The sequence below is a fragment of the Toxotes jaculatrix genome, chromosome 8, assembly GCF_017976425.1.
Source record: "Toxotes jaculatrix isolate fToxJac2 chromosome 8, fToxJac2.pri, whole genome shotgun sequence".
Classification (NCBI taxonomy): Eukaryota; Metazoa; Chordata; class Actinopteri; family Toxotidae; genus Toxotes; species Toxotes jaculatrix.
The window spans coordinates 28299226-28320528 of record NC_054401.1 but is presented as its reverse complement, the minus strand read 5'-3'; the positions used below and the strand labels follow the sequence as shown (position 1 = coordinate 28320528).

The 21303-nt window shown below is 42.3% G+C and overlaps 1 protein-coding gene across 1 annotated transcript; it reads left to right on the top strand.

Moving 5' to 3' along the window:
- The first annotated feature begins 322 nt into the window (after positions 1 to 322).
- Positions 323 to 21037, top strand: enpp2 (ectonucleotide pyrophosphatase/phosphodiesterase 2). The gene is made up of 25 exons (XM_041043379.1): positions 323 to 439; positions 1081 to 1186; positions 4614 to 4769; positions 5567 to 5692; positions 5980 to 6040; positions 6342 to 6439; positions 6625 to 6704; positions 6874 to 6993; positions 7508 to 7563; positions 9303 to 9368; positions 9622 to 9694; positions 9903 to 10011; positions 10121 to 10246; positions 10754 to 10785; positions 10915 to 11042; positions 13673 to 13748; positions 13917 to 14004; positions 14164 to 14333; positions 16734 to 16779; positions 17031 to 17170; positions 17912 to 18047; positions 18426 to 18503; positions 18637 to 18769; positions 18876 to 19029; positions 19277 to 21037. The coding sequence occupies exons 1-25, from the start codon at positions 422 to 424 to the stop codon at positions 19445 to 19447; spliced, it is 2547 nt and encodes an 848-aa protein (XP_040899313.1). The 5' UTR covers positions 323 to 421; the 3' UTR covers positions 19448 to 21037.
- Positions 21038 to 21303: the final 266 nt, after the last annotated feature.

Sequence of the window (21303 nt, the reverse complement as noted above, 5' to 3'; positions counted from 1 at the left end):
TCTGTGCCTCCACACTGTCCTTATGTTTGTTTGTTTGTAAAGTTTGTTCTGCAGTTATCATAGTAGTCACATCTTATTTATCAGACTGGTGCAAAGTGAGTGATGCAGGCTGTAAAATGAAAAGTGGGAACCTGTGAAGCTGCTGAATCTGTCCCCTCCCACCTCTCTGTTGTGTTCTGTTCTGCCTGTGTCATCTAAATCCCGGGCTAAGATAAAAACCCTCCTCCAACGCGACTCCAGTGAGAATCCGGTCCGCTCCTTTCAGCCACGTCCCCCCCTCTCCCTCCCCTCTCTCTCTCTCTCTCTCTCTCCCCTGTTCTCTTCAACGGTCCTCCTCTCCGGTGGTCCTGCGGTTTTCGGAGTCAGCATCAGTCACTCTCCCACCTACAGCACAGGACTACGCTCAGCCCGACAGAGGAACATGTTGCTGCAGAAACTGGTACGGTAAGAGTCCGTGGTCCACACGTTTTAGCTGCAGGTCATTTCAGAAAATACACACCTCCGTGCGTAAATCTGTGCGTAATTACGCTTTTAAGCGCGTAGTCTGGCGGTTTGTGTTAATCATTGTGCTGTCAGGACATTTTCCCCTGTTATTCTCAGCTTTCTTCTCTGAACCCCCCTCCCCTCGTGTTTCTTGCCTTCCCGCTGCTAAGCATTTGCAGAACAATGTTACATTCGTCTGTCAATGCAAAGCGGCAAACGATTCGTCAAACTGTCAGAGGCGTTTGTTATGCGGATGCGGGTGGTCCTCACTCTACTTTGAACCAAGCGCCGCACCGGTCTTGACAGGTCACAGAGAAAATGCAGTCAGCATGACCGGTGTGAGACCAGTTCCACCACAGGAACAGCTCCAGTAAAGGAATCCGGACTTTGTTGAATTGTCCAAATTTATAGTTTCAGTGCTTCACAAAACTTTGAAAAAAACTGTGACCCTTTATTTTCATTAATATAGCCAACTGAAAACATGCGGCTGTTGTTATTATGCAGAATAAACCATATGAGCTTTGATTTGCCTGCGCAGCAGTTACAGAAACAGCCTTTCTAATGTCAGATGTGTTGTTGTTGTTGTTGTTGTCTCAGTTTGTTTGGACCCTGTCAGTCCTGTGTGGCACCGATGTGTGTTTTGGATTTGTCTACGACCGGCCCAGACGCTCAGGAGAGGACGGGACTTCAGCCAGGACAGAGTGTGAGTACACAGTTCTTGTTACTGAGAGAGAGAGAACATCTTTGAACTGCTTGACCCTGAGCCGGCAAACGTTCACACAACAGAGAGGCCTTGAAAATGACACCTAAAACCAGGGGTGGCTACTCTGACCTTGACCTCTGACCTCATTGTAGATAGTAAACAAGAGTAAAGTTTCCCACAAGAATCAGTGAAGTAACAAACTGGCAGGGTTTTGTGTCAGTTTCTTTCACAAACTGCTGTATTCAGGAATATAACATTATGTGGTTCATACTCCTTTAACACAAAGGACTGTGTAGTTGTAACTTCACTGTCTGTGTCTGTCTATGAGCTGTGACTGATAGATTGTAACACTGTAATAATTCCCTGGTCTCTGAAGGGGTGGAAACATCCAGCGTTTCACACAAGAAAAGCAAAGATTAAAGAAAAGTCTAACACATGAGTCCAATTTCTGACCCTTTGGGTCTGTTAGAGCAGGACTCCAACTAAACATCAGTTTCATTATTGATTGTTGGGCAGATTATTTTCCGTTGATCTATGAAACGTCAACAAACAGTTGAGAGAAGCCTTTCCCAGGTTCCCAGAGACCAAGATGTCCAACAGCCCAGAACCCAAAGATTCAGTTTATTATCACATAACAAAACACAGCAGCTGGAACAGAGGTGATTGATTCTAACCACTGACAAATTGATAAGTCATCTATTTACATTACAGAATATTGATCTTTATGAAATGTGAAAATACAGTGTGTCCACGTGATGCAGGGGTTTGTGCTACAGCTGAAGTGTATTCACAGCAGATCAGTCATCACAATACATCACCCTAGTTCTGACTCGATCAATCAATAAGTCAAAGAGCAGAAAGTGAATCATCAGTGGTTTTGATAATCAGTCTTTTGAGTCACATGACTTCTGAGAAAAAAAGTAATTGATTAATTAAAAGCAGTCCATTGATAATTCATTTATCCATAATTAAAATAATGTCACAGTCCTACATCACTGCACCACAAGTATCGTGTGGTTGTCTGCCATGTAAATGTGTGTGTGTTTTTTTTATGATCATGTGAAAGCTTTTCACACTTGTGTCCAACATGCATTAAAAACACACGTGTTCAATAAAGCAAGGCTCAAAAAAAAAAAAAAAAAAACACACACACACACTTTAATTCAGCTATTTAGCTGCCAAAGTGGCTCAGCACAGGCAGTGTGAAGTGTGTTTTGGACAGACACTCATATATCTTGGCCAAAATGTAGGTAGGACATGTCTACGCTCCAAGACACACGCAAAAAAAAAAAAAAAAACAACTTTTGAGAATTTCTTTTTTCTTTTTAAAGCGAGAGTAAATCTTGAACCCGATGTGAGCTTCAAGCACAGTCAGCCACACCGACATCAAACAGAGTGACACATACATCCACCTCCCGACTGTCTCCAGGGTCGCTCCTCTGAACGTGAGCATCAATGTGAGAACAAAGTTACCTCACCAGCAACTGCTGCTGCAGAGGAATTTCTCCAGTTCTGTTTATTTGCTGGTTTATTTTCTATATGAAGCGTCTGCCAGCGCATGTGAAATGAGCGAGCAGAAAGCAATGTGGACAATGGATCACTGTGACCCTACGAGGTCGTGATTGGACGGCCCGTGTGTGTTTTTTTTTTTTTTTTTTTTTTTTTGAGGAGAGAGAGTGTGTTTGTGTTGCTCTACCTTGAGTCAATATTAAGAGAGGATTGGAGCTCATTTTCTGCTCCGCGTTCTCTAAACCCTGTCGGCACTAGAAGGCAGAGGTTTGCTTTCACCGCTGCAGACTTTCTCCTGTATCGGCTTCTGTGACAGACACTGCAAAATGAAAGCACATCACACAACACACTCCATGCTTTACGCCTTCATTAAGGTGGAATCTGAAGTGGTTTTGTGGTTTCTGAACGGCCCAGAAATCTGTCATGAGACTTAAAAAACAAATCACCATAAATCAAAAACAAGATTTCAATCATCTTTTTCTGTGAAATCCCAGTCCTGGTCATTGTCATAACCTGGACATTAGAGTCACTGTGCTCAGGAAATACGTTACATGAAGAATGTTCAAAACACAAACTCACTAGAAAGCAAGCAGTCTTCATCTTCTTCAGTCAGTCTTAGCTTCTTGTAAGGAGGGAAACATTTATGTTGAGCCAGTTCAAAATTCCACTGAATTCCATTTAGCTGCTTCAGTTTTACAGTCCTGGCATTGTTTGGGACTTGAATAGAATGAAGCCATTGTTAATGTTATTAATTAAACCTGAGCTTTTTCCTCTACAGGTCAAAATTTTAAGAGAAATAAACACAATTAATATGATCAAAACAAACAAACAAACATAGAAAACAAAGAACTGGGGGGGTCAGGAGCTAAAATGGGCCGCTGTCCTTTGGGTCCTAAGGGAACAAGAGCGATATTGTGTTTTAGGGAACTCGAATGTCCCCACAGTGAGACAGAATGAGCACAGTTTGAGTCCCATGAGAAAATTTAAAGCGCAGTAACTGCTGAGTTTGGGACATGGTTTACAGATGTTTCACAACAGTTATTAGTTCAGATCAAATGACTTTGTTAAGTCATAAATTAAATTGCTGAAATTTTTAGTTCGGACAGAGTGGTGTATGTTACCAACGTGCTGTATTTACGACTGAATGTCAGTTATAGGCTGATGCTGTTCATTTCCTGTAAAGACGTGAACAGTGCAGCTTTTCATTGGGTTTTGTTGTCATAAACAGTAAAGTTACAGTAAATCTCTGATTTCGTGGCCAGATGCCAGAATTCCCCCTCACTTCACTGTTAATGTCGCGTGCGCTCACTGCATTTTAGCTCCACTCTTTGCTTTCTGTCTGTTGTGCATTACACTGGTACATTTGACTGGTACATGTATTTATACACTGATGAGCCATTAAATGTATTTTAACAATGTGCAGAAACAGAAAGAGAAAATCGAGGGATTCTTATACTAAAATACTCACAAATATTTTTGACGCATAAATGATACAAACCCGGAGACCGGAGAGCAGTTCAACAACACAACTCACAACACAAACAGCAGCTTCATCAGCACTGTCTCACTCACATGTTTATATAACACTGTAAAATAATAGAAGGAGTCCTTAATTCAGACCATGTTCTTTCACTTTTTACAGCAAACTAAAACTGTTGTGCTTTTATCATAGACACTCACAGAGAGTGATGAAACAAAAGTGAAACGCACAGCTGGATTAAACTAAATCACCATCTGAGTGAAACCTGGACGAGCTTCTGCTTTAGGGCTGGGTGGTCTGCTACGAGTTGACTGACACTGGGAATCATTTCTGCAAAACCAAGAGCAAACACTTTTCAGATGTGTTTGGAGTGTGTCGAGACACAAAAGTACAATAAAAAAAAAAACCCTGAATGTCTTCTTCTTCTTTGGTCGTCAGCTCGCTCTGCGTCTCAGTACGTACCGACCTCCGGCTCCTGCAGGAACAGGTGTTTCGAACTGGTTGAGTTGGAGCCACCAAACTGTCGCTGTGACAACCTGTGTAAGACCTACCACAGCTGCTGCTCGGACTTTGACCAGCTCTGCCTCAGGACAGGTACTCGATCATGTCCTCCTCTTGCATGTCCTTTGATGCGCTTTTCTCTTTCTGTCCTCTTACGTTTATCTTCAAGAGCAAAAATGTAGACATGCTCCTTATTCTAATTACTGATGCATGTCTGTCAGTGATGGCACATACAGGAGCACATCTACTCAATAATCAGTGATATAATGCTAAAACCATTTGGCCACTGTTACTTCTGACACTTTAGGGGCAGGTAGCTTAGCTCACAGATACATAGATATTAATATATATATATAATATATAGATAAATATTCTAGATGTGGTTTCTGAGCCTGATTGTTGAGCTGTACAGTTCAGTTGTAGGAGTTGGGAATGAGACATTGCAGCTCTTTCTAGCTGTTACTGCCCGCGTCATGTATTGCTGTGACTCTGTGGAGTCTGTCAGCAATTCCCCTCTGCTGCTTCTCAGTATTGGTGGTCTGATTTTATGTTCTCCCTCTTCAGCCTGGTGGTCTTCGGCGTACCGCTTCCTGGCCGCTGTAATCTTGCCTGTGCGAGACAGTGATGATATACTTGTTTTTCTGGTCGTTCTCTTTACCCTGACAGTGTCACATTCTGTTTTGGGATGCAGAATATCATCTGGTGTTCTCATCTGCAGAACGTGCTGCTGCCTACACAGCCACAGAGTCTTCAGCCAGGCTCATTACATTTAAATATCAGCTTTCATTTCTCAGTGCTGGTGGTTTCAGCTTTAATTCCCTCATTGAATCTTATTTAAAGATCTTTTATTCTTTGAACTTATCCTCCCCCTTCGTTCCTCCCCTGCACAGAGGGGGGCTATGAGTGCAGTAAGGACCGATGTGGGGAGACTCGGAATGAACAGCATGCCTGCCACTGCTCTGATGACTGTCTGGCCAGAGGAGACTGTTGTACCAACTACAGGACACTCTGTAAAGGTTTGTCATATTAATATGTCCAATACAAATATTTCAATATATAAAATAAACAAGCTTACAAACAACAAGCCCGAGAGTCTACAGCCATGCTAGGCAGCTCTGTGATGCTGGTCTGTGTGTCACTGTAAAGAAAAGCAAACTGGGTGACCCATGGGTGGCGCCACAGAAGAAGGAACAGGATGAGTGGTGCAGCAACTGACTGATAAACCAACATTTCCATCCTTAGAGCCACCCTGTTAGCACAGCTAAAAAATATATATCATCTCTGTCTGACTGTATTCTTTCAGGTGACAGTTCATGGCTGCAGGATGAGTGTGAGGAGATCAAGACCCCTGAATGTCCAGCTGGGTATGTTTCCAACTGAGGAGCAAAGCAGAATAAAGTGATAATGAAATTACCACGTCGTTTTTTTTAATTGTTTCTCATGTATGTTCCCAAAGTCACAAGCTTTCACTTTCACTTTCCCTCCAAACTTTTGTCCTTCTTCCTAAATCTCCACCCTGGTCGTGGACAGGTTGTTTCCTCTCTTAGGAGGGGAAACGTCGCTGAATTATTCGCAGAGGATTGAACGAGTTTGTCCCATTTTAATTTCATGTAAGATCATTTGTTTTTCTCTTCTGATTTTGTGTGTGTGTGTGTGTGTGTGCAGGTTTGTGCGTCCACCGCTCATCATTCTGTCAGTGGATGGATTTCGAGCCTCTTATGTGAAGAGAGGAAACACTGTCATACCCAACATCGACAAACTCAGTAAGGCCTCGATGGGGATTCTGAGTTGGTTATTTCAGTGGTGGTGGTGGTGGGGGAGTGTCGAGGGGATTTACTTGGGGGTGGGGAGTGAGATTATTATGAAATGCAGCAGTCAGTGTGAACAGACAATGTGGTGTCACTCGTGGGTGACTGTGCTGAGTCAAGTTGTTGTTGTTCTTTTTCAGGAACGTGTGGAACACATGCTCCATACATGAGACCTGTTTATCCCTCCAAGACGTTTCCCAACCTCTACTCACTGGCTACGGTACGGCACAGGGCTACTGATGCTGTCATGCTCACAGTATCACATTATGGATGCAGTGAGCACTCTCACATACAGTATGATCCATAAATGTTTTTTTGCCATACAGAGAAAATAGGACAAATATTATTGGCTCTTTTTATATATATATATACTCATTTTTCAACCTCAGGGTCTCTATCCAGAGTCTCATGGTATCGTTGGTAACTCCATGTACGACCCTGTGTTTGAGGCCACCTTCACCCTGAGAAGCCGAGAGAAACTCAATCATCGCTGGTGGGGAGGACAGCCAGTAAGCACCGTCTCCTCTCTCCTCTCCTCCTCCTTTCTCTTCTCTCTTCTTTTTTGAACATCCGTAGTTCATCAACACTGTGATTCTAGATTTATTGTTGAGCTGACGAGCATTTTCTCTTATTATTCTTTATGCTATGTTGATAGGTAGTTTTGTGTTTCGTCCTGAATGCCAATCAGAGGCCAACAAAAGCAAGAAAAAGGCTTTTTCTTTGAAGCCAGCTACACTAAGATGATTGATTGATTGATTGATTAATGACAGATTAGAATATGTGGTTAATAAACAGGCTGGGTCAGGATCACCCTTAGTTCTGAACCTGTTCTAGGATTTCCTTTGGTGTTTGGTGCCAAATTTAGCAAACAGACTAATGACTCAGGCTGGGTTGTTAACTAACAAGGCTTTACCAGTATGTTTCAATATGTATGGATAAATTCAGTAACAGCGTGGGATCCTCTGTCCTTCTTATCAGACTGTACTGTCCTGTAGTGATCTTCATGCTCTGTTTGTTTCCTAGGTCTGGATCACAGCACTCAAACAGGGACTTAAGGCTGCCACCTTCTTCTGGCCCATGTAAGTCTACACACAAACACACACACACACTCATTCATGCATCAACTAAATTCTGTGTCAGTCTGACTGGGTCCTTCACATCTGTGCAGGTGTGCAGGGCCTTTAAATCTTAATTTTCACTAACATTAATACTCTATGGGTGAGATCTATTTAAAACAGTTAAAAGTTAAAAACTATTAGAACAACTAAAAATTGGTATCTTGTTGTTAGAGAGAGTAGATGCCCTTCGATTGGCTGAGGAGCGCTGCTTCACAAATCCACATATCAGAAAACAGGTGCTCTTTGGATCCATGGACACTGTGCTATGTGATCAATAAGCCATGACCTACAATACCACAATAAATTGCGTAGTGAAAATTCAAAAGCCTTTAATATATGCAGAAATTAAAGCCAAAGCCAATGAAAACCTAAAGCCTTTCCAAGCTGTTGTTATTTGTAACAATGTGGAAAGACAATGTAAATTCAATTCTGACCCGATACTTGAAAAAACTAAATCAGAATTGAATTTGTGTTTAATTTCTATGGAAGTTATTTCTATATATGGCGAGGTCCTCTAATCCAAAACAGAAAGAATTTCTAGATCGGTCAATGTATCGTTGTCAGATGCATCGACCCCTTCATGTTCCAGCTGCTCGCTCAGGTCCGCCACACTAACACCTACAGCCTGTGGAACACTAAAGAAGCCACATTTATCAGCACAGAGGAGGCTTTGATGAAGCGGGAGTCAGATCTCAGCGGGGATGCCGTTGGGCTGTTTTTACAGCAATTTGTGCAAATGGGCCTGTTTAAACTACGCAGGATTCCTCTGTGAACCGGGGGAGGTTACAGACATGCCACTGCATAGAACCACGGGGGCCAGAGTGTGGTTTTCAGAGCTTTGCTAGCACTTTGCACTGACAGAGGTGTGTGAGAGATAAAGAGAGAATAAGGAGAAAGAGGCAGGAGTGTGGAAATGACAGGCAGGCGGAGAGATTGGAGGTCTGTGCTGATGCTTCTGTGTGGCTAAGAAAGCTTCTTATACAGCACATTACATAGCTTAGTGTTATAGCACCGCTGCAGGGATATGGTATGGTAATGGGGGAACAGGGATTGTTGCTTTGGTGGAAGGTCTGTGTTAGGTTCAGCTTTCTGGGAGGCCACCCCCCCACCCCCGACCCCCATAACCGCAAGCAGAGGATAGACAGAGGAGAGAAGAAGAATGGAAGAGTCTATCAAACGGACAGTGGGAGGAGGAAAAATGAAGTTGAAAGTATGAACATAGACAAAAGTACAGAAAAAGTAGAGGTGGAGAGAGCCTGTTGTCAAGTGTAAACACAGTGTAACCACACATCTGTGTTCTTCCATGCCACCCCCAGCTCATACATCAGGCCCCATTCAGGGCCTCAGTCCTGGGCTTGATGGTTGACAGCTGTGGACTGTATGACAGCCAGCAGCTTGGTTGGTGGCCTCATCACTACACAGGCAGCATACAGGCAGCCTTTGACTTTCAGGCACTTTAAACGGTGAGGAGGCTTTAAATGTGTTATATTCCACAGTCCTCAGCTTTATGAGGCTGTTTGAGAGTCGGAGGAACAGTTTGGAGTTTAATGGTTTAATGGTTGAAGAGGGCACCACAATCACTCTGTTACTGTGAACTCTGCATTTATGTCTTTGGCTCATTTGTCATGAGCAGCGATGGTTTTCTTTCAAATGGTAGACCAGTGTTACCCTACATGGTGTGTTGTTTGTGTGTTTTCCAGTGCCATCCCATTAGAGAGGAGGATACTGACCATGCTGCAGTGGCTGCACCTCCCTGAAGGAGAGAGGTGAGTTTAGTTTTACGTTGTTTTTCTGCTTCGCACTCATCTTTCATCTTCCTGTTTTCTTAGTTACTTAGCTTAAGTTTAAAGACTTAACATGTATTAAATGACATTTGACTGGTATTTAAAAATATCATATCATGTCATATTTTCTGATCATGTCACATCAACACACAGTCCCTCCACAGTTATTATTAGCCATTAATGTCACTTCAGCTGGAACAGTCACATCTTTAATATGACCTGTGTCTGGTTTCAGGCCCTATGTTTACGCCATGCACTCTGAACAACCTGACACATACGGACACAAAATGGGGCCCATGAGCACGGAAGTGAGTACAGTGTGTCTGCATGTGTGTTTGTACACAACGAAGTGAAAATAACTACATCAGCATCAGTTCTCCTGCTACAGTTCTTCTGTGGATTTAGTCTGTGATCCCAGACTGACTCTGTGTTTAACCGTTTTAGTTTCTTTGTGTGTGTATCATGTATCATCAAAACACACACTCACTGGATTGTGACTCCCTCTGTGTGTTCCAGCTGAACAACCCTCTAAGAGTTATTGACAGAATTGTTGGTCAGCTGATGGATGGACTGAAGCAGATGAAACTGCACCGCTGTGTCAACATCATCCTGGTGGGGGATCACGGTACAGACACACACACACACACACACACACCAGCACAGACACACACTGTGGTATCAAATTAGTATGCTGAGAGACTACTATGGTAGTCCTCCTGTGTGTGTGTTCTCAGGTATGGAAGAGGCCCACTGTGATCGCACTGAGTTCCTCAGCAACTACATGACCAGTGTTGATGACATCATCCTCATCCCCGGGTCCCTCGGCAGAATACGCTCCAGATACCCCAACAACCCTAAATGTGAGAGGGAGGTGGAGGGGACACGTTTATAATGTTTCGTTTTTGTTTAGGTCTTCTGTCCTTTTTTGCACATTTGCACAGTTGCGTGTTTTTCATTTGTTTGTATTGCTTCTTCTTTTCTTCTTGTCAATTTTCATGAATGTTCCCTCAACATTATGTAGGATTTCTGCGCTCTCATTCGTGCAGACAGCTTCACTTTATACTGTCAGACTCTCATCAGCAACAAATAATTTATAGGCCAGAACAAAAAGCCTCTGATCTCAGCCTTGGCAGTGTGCACAGTACATGTGGCACAGCGACTGCCACTGGAAACACTGTGTGTGTCAGTGTCAGACCAAAGGGATGGTACAACATAAACGTCTTGTAAAATTTAGTTCATTTGTCCTCCTAACGCAGCAGCTGAAGTTTTTCTGTATGTTAACATACATAGTACAGTTTGTTGTGTTGTTGTACTTTTATGTTAAATGCACCAGTTTTCACTGCTGTGACCATTGTCCTTTTTTTCAGATGACCCCAAAGCTGTTGTTGCAAATCTAACAGTAAGTATGAACTTTGTGAATTTTAAAAGAACTGATGGAGAGTTTTGTAAAAAAAAAAAAAAAAAAAACTGAGGAAGAATTTTGTAAAGGTTAAACATGCAATACTGAATCTTTTTTTTTTTTTTTTAGTGTAAGAAAACAGACCAGCATTTTAAGCCGTACTTGAAGCAGCACCTGCCTAAGAGACTGCACTACGCTAACAACCGACGCATTGAAGACATTCATCTGCTGGTGGAGAGGAAGTGGCACGTTGCCAGGTAAAGTACCACCACTACAACAGGAAATGCAAACACAAGAGTGTTTGGAAGCTAAACTGGACAACTGTAAAAACTCACACACCTTTCAGTGTCCCGAATATATCATTTACAGGCACATGGGAAGTTCTCTGAATATACAAAAGACATACATTGTAGTGTTGAGTTAAATCTGAGATGTTAGGTTTCTGACTGAAGATATCACACAGCCTTTTCATGATTTCCAAACCAGATAATATTATGGCTAATATTATGAGGATGTTTAAGGTCAGTGGGACCATAGTCAACCTCTCTGGACGTGTCTACAAGAGGAAAATTGACTCCAAACTGAACAGAAGGACAGTTTGAATGGTGGAAACAGAATCAAGGAGACATCAAAACAAATACAAGCTGAATGAAAGTGGACTCCATGGACGAAGACTCAAGAAAACTCCATTTTGAAAGAGAAACAACAGGAACCCGACTGGAGTTTGATAAAATGCATCACAATGTTTGTTGGACAGTGTCCACTGGACAGATGAAACACAATCAGAGCTTTTTAGTAACTGTCATCAGCTCTTACTGAAGAATGTTCATGAAGAAAAAAAATGAAGCTTTGAAAGAAAAGAAGCGTCCCCACTGTGAAACATAGAGGAGGCTTTGATTCCTTGAATCTTTTCAGGGCACAATGAAATCAGAAGGTTGTGGAGACACATACTGCCCAGTGTCAGAGCTCTGTCTCAGTCACAGGTCATGGCTCCTCCAACAGGTTAATGACCCAGAACATTCATCCAAAAGCAGCCAAGAATGGACGGGAAGGAAACACTGGACTGTTCTGAAGATGCTGCAGTGAGTCCTGATCTTTATCCAACTCAACATCACAGCAAAGCTGAGAGACAAAGAGTGGACACAACCACCAACCGAGAGAGGTGTAGAAATCTAATTACAACAAAACACATGACAAAAGTGTTTGATAGCAGTGACTCCTGCAAAAGTTTGTGTTACAGAATAAAACTTCCAAAACTTCATCCAAGCTGACAGAGAAGAAGTTGTAAGTAATTCAGTTTTAATTCGCGGCTGCATGTACCAACAACAAACTGCTCTAACTCAGTGTAGATGTGGCATTTTCAGCTCGGTCATCAGTGAAGCTTTTCACTTCACATCTTGCATTACTTAAAAGCACATTTTATGTCAACACGGGCTGCTATCAACGCATCATTAACACGTGTGGCGCTGAAAGGTTTTAAGACGAGCGGCAGCCCGACACATACTCATGGAGAAAACCCACAGCTTTGTCGGGAGTGCAGCTGCTGAAACGCTGATGATTTGCTAAAATGAACTCTGAACAGCACTTTGACGTAAAGCAGTGAAAAGTCTTAGCGCAGTGATTCAGTGACAGAGTAAACCATGAAGTCATCCCGACTGAAAGTGAAAACAAACCACTGCAGCTAACTGCTAGCTGTGTGAGTGTGTGTGTGTGTGTGTGTTAGTACATCCTCCTTGCATGGAGCTGTTTTGGTTGGTGAGCTGTGGGAGAGCTGCACTCTGTCTCACAGCTACACCTCCACATGCAGCTCTGCTAAATGAAAGAGATCTTTGAGGCTCCTGTGCAGCTCAGATAGACAGACAGGCTAATCGCTGGCACCGGAGCTGTGAGCAGAGTGTTGGAGCGTTTACACACACACACACACACACACACTCTCACAGACACATACACACACACACACACTCTCACAGACACACACTCTCACAGACCCACACTCTCACAGACGCACACACACACACACACACACACACTCTCACTGACCCACACTCTCACACACACACACACACACTTGCAGGCACATATACATTAGTCAGTGTCTGTGTAAATCCTAAACCAACTAACTGTTCGCACCAAATGAAACACTGAGTTTGTCTCATTTCCCCGTCAGCTAGTCATTTACATTTTCAACATGCTTGTGGCTTCACTCAAGCACACACACACACACACACACACACACACACCTACACACACACACACACACACACACACACACACACACACACACACACACACACAAACACACTCACTCACTCACTCACTCACTCACATATATTATGGTGTATAACTAGAAGTAGTGTTTTATTGGACACTTAATAAAAAGTGGCTGTTTTTCAATTAGAGGCTTGAGTTGTGTGAAGGAGTGACTGTCCCAGGCTGAGGAATGAATGCTGACAACACCCTGCGGTTCAGCTGTATTCTCTACCACAGTGTAACCCATTAAACCCTGTGTGGACCTGATGGAATACTCTATCAGGTCTTTCTAAACCATCTAGATTTTTTGACACCTATGTAGTAATTCAAGGGCACATGACCTCAGGACTGTCAGTCAGTAGGTCAGTCTTGCACTGTTTCTTACCATTTATGGAAAAAAAAATCTTTGTGATGCAAAACGGATCAATGTAAGACTGATGTTTTTTTTTCCATGGACATAAAAACAGCCTCAGCAGGTGGTCACTGAAGTTTTGGTTCTGAATGTACTAAATAAAGTCACTGCTGATGCTGCTAGATCTGTCCATTGTTTTTTGCAGGAAATAGGGAAAAGCCACTTGACACCAGGTGTTTAGACCAAGACAATGTACTGATCTGTGATTCATACTGTTCATTACAGGAAAGTTCCTGAAGGGAGGAGGCCCTGTGGCTTCTCTGGGGACCATGGTTATGACAATAAGATCACCAGCATGCAGGTACTCTTGATAATCTACAGTGGCACAGAGAAATCACCTATGTCTGTGTTATATACTGTATTTAATGTCAGATTGTTCCATTTCCATGGATTATACCTCAGTTTTATTTAACTGTTACTCGTTGTAACAAACCATGTGACCTCACGTGTCATCAACCTTTATTTTCAGACCATTTTCTTGGGCTATGGACCGATGTTTAAATTCAAGACTAAAGTTCCAGCCTTTGAAAACATTGAGCTTTATAATGTCATGTGTGGTAAGACATGTTTTATAAAAGATTTTATTGAAGCTTGTGAGTCAAACAGTGTTTTTATGCCTCTGTATGACCTACGTGAGCGATGTTTTCTGTGGGACATTTACCACTTACCTCAGTAACTCTTTTAGCTGACGTTAAACCGATTGCTCTCCCTCTCAGATCTTCTGGGTCTGAAGCCAGCCCCTAATAATGGAACCCACGGCAGTCTGAACCACCTGCTGAGAAGCCCAGTCTATAGACCCACCATGCCGGAAGAGGTTTCCAGACCAACAGCTTCAGGTCTGGTTCCCATGGGAACAGATGACCTGGGCTGCAGCTGTGATGACAAGGTCAGCCGTGATGACAGATCCTGGGCCCAGCTTCCTGTAGACCCCTGAAAGGGATCCTAGTTTTTAGGAGATTGGCCTGTCAGTCAGCTCACTCATATTAGTGATAACAACAGTGAAACCAAAATCATCCTCATCTTCACTCCATGCTAACAGCCTTTCTTCAGAAATGTCTCTGTGTTCCTAGATCTCAGCCATTTGCTTTGCTGAGTAAAATGTTATCAGAATTGACATTGGTGAGATTTATTTAAAAAAAAAAAAAGAAAGAAAGAAAGAAAAAAGATGGTACCTTCTGGAGAAGGTAGTGCTTGAGAAAAAATTGAGGGTTACAGAAGTATTAGGATGTTAGTAGAATGTTAGCATTAGATTCTTCTGGTGTTTAATCCTCTGTAGGCTTCACAGTGCAGCACCACCTTAGACCTCCAGAGCTGTCTTAGTGTCTAAACTTAGTGTAGTATGGACTGTTGGCATGACTCTCTATCTAATGGAGATGCATGGATTCTTTTGGTGTCTCTTGTATGTTTACATCACTTGTAGGTAAGCTGATCAACAAGCCAATCCCCCCAAAATGATAATGAAATCCTTTACAGTGATGATGATGATGATGATGATGCATGGACAACTCTCTGAGTCAGTGCAGTCTGGCAGTTCTGCTGTGAAAAGCTTTGGTTGCTGCAGTAATTCTGTTTTAGTGGTTCTCTTACAGTGATAACATACTGTGCATACATGTTGGTAAAACAGCCAGTCAGCATGTTCTCAGACAGCTTCTTATGTATCATGACCTCCTGGGTTGCACCATATGTTACAGCTCCTTCATCTCTAATTACAGTCAACGAAGAATTATTTGCCACTTAATTGATTCCCTCAGGCCAAATTAGACCCTTACAAAGTTCAGCAAAGTATGATTAACCTGACTGTGCTGCTGGCCAGGGGCCAATCATTCACACTCCCTCCACTGTTTCACCAGGAGACTACTTAACGTTTCCTGAGGAGAAGCACTGCTCAGACTCAGTCTCCTTCCTGCGGTGTCAGTAACACTGTTGTTTTTTTGTATGCATAATAATTCCTGTATGTGGTTCCTATTTTGTAATACTTTTATAATACCAGATATGAGGGAGTTATAAGGACCAGCCCACCAAAAATCCTCTCCATTCAGTCCAGACTGGCTCACAGTGGAGTCAGCCTTTGGATCGACATGAAGATGATTAAGATGTAACACGAGAATCTTTTTCTCTAACAGTAACTCATGTGACCTGTGCTCTGTTTGGCTGTTAAAAGCAATTTTAAAGGACTAGGAATTATGTCAGGAACAGATAATCCTAAGTGCTGTAGCTGAACCTCTGTGAGGTGTGAGCTGGAAATTAAAATCTTTAGCTCAAATGAGAAAGGAACCGGATTCAAATGCTCCTCATGTAGTAGTTATGTTTGTCTGTTGTACATTGGTAAAACTCATTGATGAATTTTATTAATGCATACCAAACATCTTTGTTCTCCTCACCACAACAATAACTGTGTTACTGTAAACACCTCAGTCGTAATGCAAAAAACCGAACAGCTGAGAGCCATGGAGAACAGGAACTATGGAAATCTATGATTTCACCTCAGATTATCGCCAACTGGCAGCTTCCTTTAAATCCCAGCAGCAGTCAGTTACGATCAAACAGAAACACTGAGGTTAGCTGGTCTCCCCTCTCTCTGTAGAACAGTGCGTGTCTTTGGTGGCTCTTGTTTGTGTGTGTTCCTGTGAGATTACTTATAGCACGAATACATCCATCAAACAGAGCACGGCAAGAGTTTCATATACAGATGTTTTCTTTGTTTTTTTTTTTATTAACGTCTCTGTTTTTCTTTGCAGTGCAGTTAAACTTGTCTTTTTACACAGCATACTTGTAAAAAGAATCATCTGCATTGGCCTGTCATCAGTGATTTTTTATTTTTTTTTTTTTTGCCTGCTTGAATTGTGAAAATGTACCTGACTGCTTTGTTGTTGTTGTTGTCTTCTGTTCAGCTTTCTCTAAAGCTGAAATAAGCTTGTTGCTTCTTTGCTTTCTGCTGCAGAGCTGGACTCAATTCACCTCCAGTCCCATTAATTCATCTTTAAACAGAGCGTGTAGTTCATTTTGCTTCTCTCCTTTCATTGAACCAAGATTAGCCGTGTACATTTGACAGCCTTCTCAGTCCAGATGAATTGCTTGGATTGGAGTGAATTAGACCCAGCCCTGCTGCACACTGTCTCACCTGATCTGTTCTGTGTTTGTGATTCCCATGAAGATCTCTGGCAAGAGATTGTTTCAATCTCCGATCTTTTTGCAGTTGCGTGTAAAAAGTAGGGGCCAGAGAGGTTTGAAAGTGACCCTTGTACGAGGCTATAACCTGGAGTCACTCTGGCTCTGTCTCTTACAGAACAAAGTGGAGGAGCTAAACCAGCGACTGAGGCAAGCTATGGATGGTCAGTGTTTCATTCATGGTGCTACTGAAAATATGTCACTAACGTGTCGATATGAAAGACAGTAAATTATCCTGTGGCAGCCATCTGCTATGTGTAAAGCAAAACTGCATCAATATCACAAATATCATCAAGATGCATCATTTAAATGCTGAGTCGTTCACCTCAGTTGTGAAGGTCATTGCTGGGTAAAGGTGTCCTGTTACATTGCTGCCTCTCCTCTGCTCTGTCCCTCTGTGCTCCTCCTCTCTCAGACAGCAGGAACCTGCCATACGGTCGACCTGCTGTACTCTTCCGTACCAAATACTCCATCCTCCACCACAGCGACTACATCAGCGGCTACAGCGAGGCTCTCTCTATGCCCCTCTGGACATCGTACACTGTCAGCAGACAGGTACTGCACATCCTGTGCTCTATTGAATTACCGGGGGTTAAATACGCTGCAGTTCATTAGAGTATAAAGTTTGTCCTTTGTCCTTTCCAAGTTTCAGCTCTTATTTCCTGGTATTTTCATCACAGAAAGGATCTGCTCATGATTTAAAACATGCAAGATCATCTGTGAAGCACAGTGGGGGGTGGCATCATGGTTTGGACTTGTATGGCTGCTTATCTGGAACAGGCTCACTAGTTTTTATTGATGATGGAAGTCATGACGGAAGCAGCAGAAAGGATTCAGGTGTCTACAGAAATGTTTAGTTCTAACAGATTATATGAGGTTTACAAAGAAATCCATCCAAACTAACTAGGAGGAACTTCATGACTCATGTCAATTATAACTTTAAGGGTTTGTGTGTCACTTGTCAAATGATTCAAAGCAACATTATTCATGTCCCTGTAGGAGTAGCTTTAAAATATGAAAACGTGTAAAGATCCACCAGTTTGTCAAATCCAGATAAAACTGTTGTGTATTTGTTTTCTGCTTTTTGTACACAACGAGCTCAGTAAATGATGTAGTTTATCACAGATCAAGTTGTGGGTTATTGATTTCGCAGTCTGTGCTTCAAGCACCATCTGCTGGTCAAAGCAGAGTTGAACCTGGAAGCTTCTCTCTCATTTATCAGACAATCAATAGTTGAAACTAGATGTGAGTAGATGTTTGTCCTGTGTGTGTGCGTGTGTGTTTGTGGTCCTCCAGGTTGAAGTGTCTCCTCTGCCTGAAGCTCTGTCCAACTGTGTGAGACCTGATACCAGAGTCCCTCCAGCCTACAGCCAGTCTTGCACCAACTACAGAGCAGACAAACAGATCACCTACGCCTTTCTGTACCCGCCACGTGAGTTTGCCAGCACCACTTAAACATTGAAATACAGGAAGATAACTGTGATGGACTTTTGTCTTCTCATACAAAAATGTAAATATAAAAATATTATTCAATGCACTGAGAAAAATAAACATTAATTGATTTGAAATAATTCATTAAAATTATTGATAGAAATTATCATTAGTTTCTGCCTCTACCCACGTCTTTGATTTGACTCCACACTGGTATAATTAGTGTCCTGTGATATTAAATTCAGTTTGTTACAGCCTGGGTTGAATTAATCTGTTCAATTATTATAATATTTTACTCACAGACTTCACTGCTGGGATCTGAGGACATGACTACACCTGGTACAGTTTATAATAATCTGTCTTTTTCCTTTATTGACAGAATTATCCTCAACCATAGACAAAAAATATGATGCTGTCCTTATCACCAACACCGTTCCCATGTATCCTGCATTCAAGAGTAAGTCAGTCATTGTCTAGAACTTTTCCTTCTTGATCCATGTGAGAAGAATCCCTCCACATCCTCTCTGTGTTATCCCCTCATCCTTCTCTCTCTTTGTCTCTTTGCTCCTGCTCTTTTCCACCTCTCTCAGGAATATGGGGCTACTTTCAGAGAGCGCTGGTGAAGAAATATGCCACTGAGAGAAACGGAGTTAATGTACTCATCGGACCCATATTTGACTACAACTATGATGGTGTCAGGGACTCAGCAGAGAAGATTAAAGAGTAAGAACATTTTGGGTATTGAAAGAGAGAAAAGCATTAATGGTTTGTCCATCTGTTAGAAATAACAGAAGCTGAGATCGAGTCTTATTCTTGATCCTTATTGCAGGTATGTCAGTGGGACAATACCCATCCCCACACACTACTTTGTGGTCCTCACCAGCTGCTTAGACTTCACACAGGCTGCAGACTCGTGCAGCGGCCCGCTCAGCAGCGCTGCCTTCATCCTGCCGCACAGACCCAGCAACGATGAGACCTGCAACGTAAGGAACATCGCCCCTTTAAATGCATCATCACGTTTCTGTATCATCAACACCAATTTCTAATTCTACTGTTAGTATACTGTGATTATATTTAATGTGTGAAGTATTACGTCTACCTACATGTTGTACTGCTGACACTGCGTACTGAGAGTTTATTTTTTCGTCCACGGACCCTGGTGATGTCGCCATTAAAGTGAAATAAAGTCCATGCTAATGCTATGTGTCCTCCTCCCTGCCCCCTATGCAGAGCTCCGAGGAGGAGTCTCGCTGGGTGGAGGACTTGATGAAGATGCACACAGCTCGGGTCAGAGATGTGGAGATCTTGACGGGCCTGGATCTGTACCGCAGAACCACCCGGAGCTACGCTGAGATCCTCTCACTCAAAACCTACATGCACACGTACGAGAGCGAGATCTGATCTTAACATTGACGTACTGATCTTTTTCAACCGTGGTGCATGTATGTGGTACAAGGAGGAGATGTGATCATCTCTGTTACACTGACCTACACTAGCTTTAGCTCTCACTGGATGCTATGGCTGCCATCTGCAACTGTTCTGCAGCATCCATCTTGTGGCCTTTTCACTGAGCATTTGGTTTAATCTCATTCACTTCATCCATTTGTTAAGATACAGCTTTAACATGACTGAGCTATTAGCTGAGGTGAGCTGCTCACTGTAGCAGTAGCAAAGCAGAACAGTTCCTCTGCTCTCTGGGTTATTGTTTCACAATCGAATTCAAATGAATTACAGCTCAGATTCTATTAATAAAAGGAACCTCCACAGTTCCTAAAACACAGTGCTTGGTTTATCTTATTTTAATGTACAGCTTCAAGCAAAATAAAAGGGTTATATCAAGGGTTCAGATTAAATCTGTAGCAGTCATTTTGTGCCACATTTTTATCAGAGAGGTCATCGAGGTTCATTCTAATCTGCCCTGTAGAATTTCTACTGTTTCCCTTAATCCCTCTCATGACTTAGTGAAAAGTTTTATCTCCAGCAGAGCGAACAGATAACGTGTCAGGGGGCCCAGGGGCAGAGTATTTACTGACAGGTCCCTACTGAACCACCTACCTGTATGCTGCTGCCCCCAAAGTTCTCATCCAGTACAGTGCAGACCACACACACACATCTGCAGGTTTCACTGCTCAGTAATATACTGGAATATTATCTAATATTATTTTGAGGCAGTTTGATTAAACACAGCTTTATATGTGAAAAATCATCATGGTAGCACAATATAAACTAAAATAATTACTCTGGAAATGGTCCAAGATCATATAATAATAATGTATTTTAGAGTTGCACATTTCCTAACAAGTTCACAATCAATTTACCAAGAAGTAACTGACACACAGTGAACTTGGGTCTTTTGACCCCCCCTCCCCGAGGGCCAAGAGCCAACAGGACAGTTGCCCTGAATACACATTTAATGTTTCATCTGTAAGCAGTTTTACACAACTTCCATAGTTATTTACACATGTCGCAAATGTACCCTGATAATATTTTCTACAGTACAGTATTTCATGTGTGAAAAATATTACATGCTAAAGACTTAAAAAATATTTAACTGCACTACAAAGAATCAACAGAATCAGTTCCAGACACAACAATCACATCAGTATTAAGGCAGGATTGTTGAACTAGTGCAATGAGCCCATATTCTCCTATATGATGTGGACCCACTCTGTTTGACTTTACGTTGACTCATTATACTACGTCTGCTTTGAGTTTCATGCTACACTCAGAGATCAAGAAGGCATGTTTGACATGGAATAATAATGCAATGTGTTTGTGTGTGTAAGGTGAAGTCAAGACATTTGTTTGTTTGTTTGTGTGTGTGTGTGTGTGTGTGTGTGTGTGTGTGTGTGTGTGTGTGTGTGTGTGTGTGTTGTGGTGACATTTTGTTCTGTGCACAATAACAATAATGTCAATGATGATGATCTATTATCATGTTTTCCCTAAAACATCTACCACCTGTGACTGTCCTATTTATGCTTTATGTAAATTCATCACAATAAACACGTTTTTATTAAATCACATGTGCTGTTTATTCAGAAAGTCCCCATTCTGCACACACAACAGACACTTGATGATGTAGTACTCAGCAGCCTGTGTCCACTGCAGCCTTAGATCTCTGTTCTTGGCTGACAGGACTGGAACCTGACATGGTTTCTGCTGTTGTAGTCCATCTGTGTCAGGGTTCTCTTGTACCTGAGCCAGGACCTGTATCCTGTCAGGTCATTAGAATCAGTTGTGTGGTTGCAGGGTCAGCC

Coding starts and splice junctions, on each gene's coding strand:
- enpp2 (XM_041043379.1), top strand. Junction 7,564..9,302: donor GCCACCTTCTTCTGGCCCAT/GTAAGTCTACAC, acceptor TGTGTTTTCCAG/TGCCATCCCATTAGAGAGGA. Junction 19,030..19,276: donor GCAACGATGAGACCTGCAAC/GTAAGGAACATC, acceptor CCCCCTATGCAG/AGCTCCGAGGAGGAGTCTCG.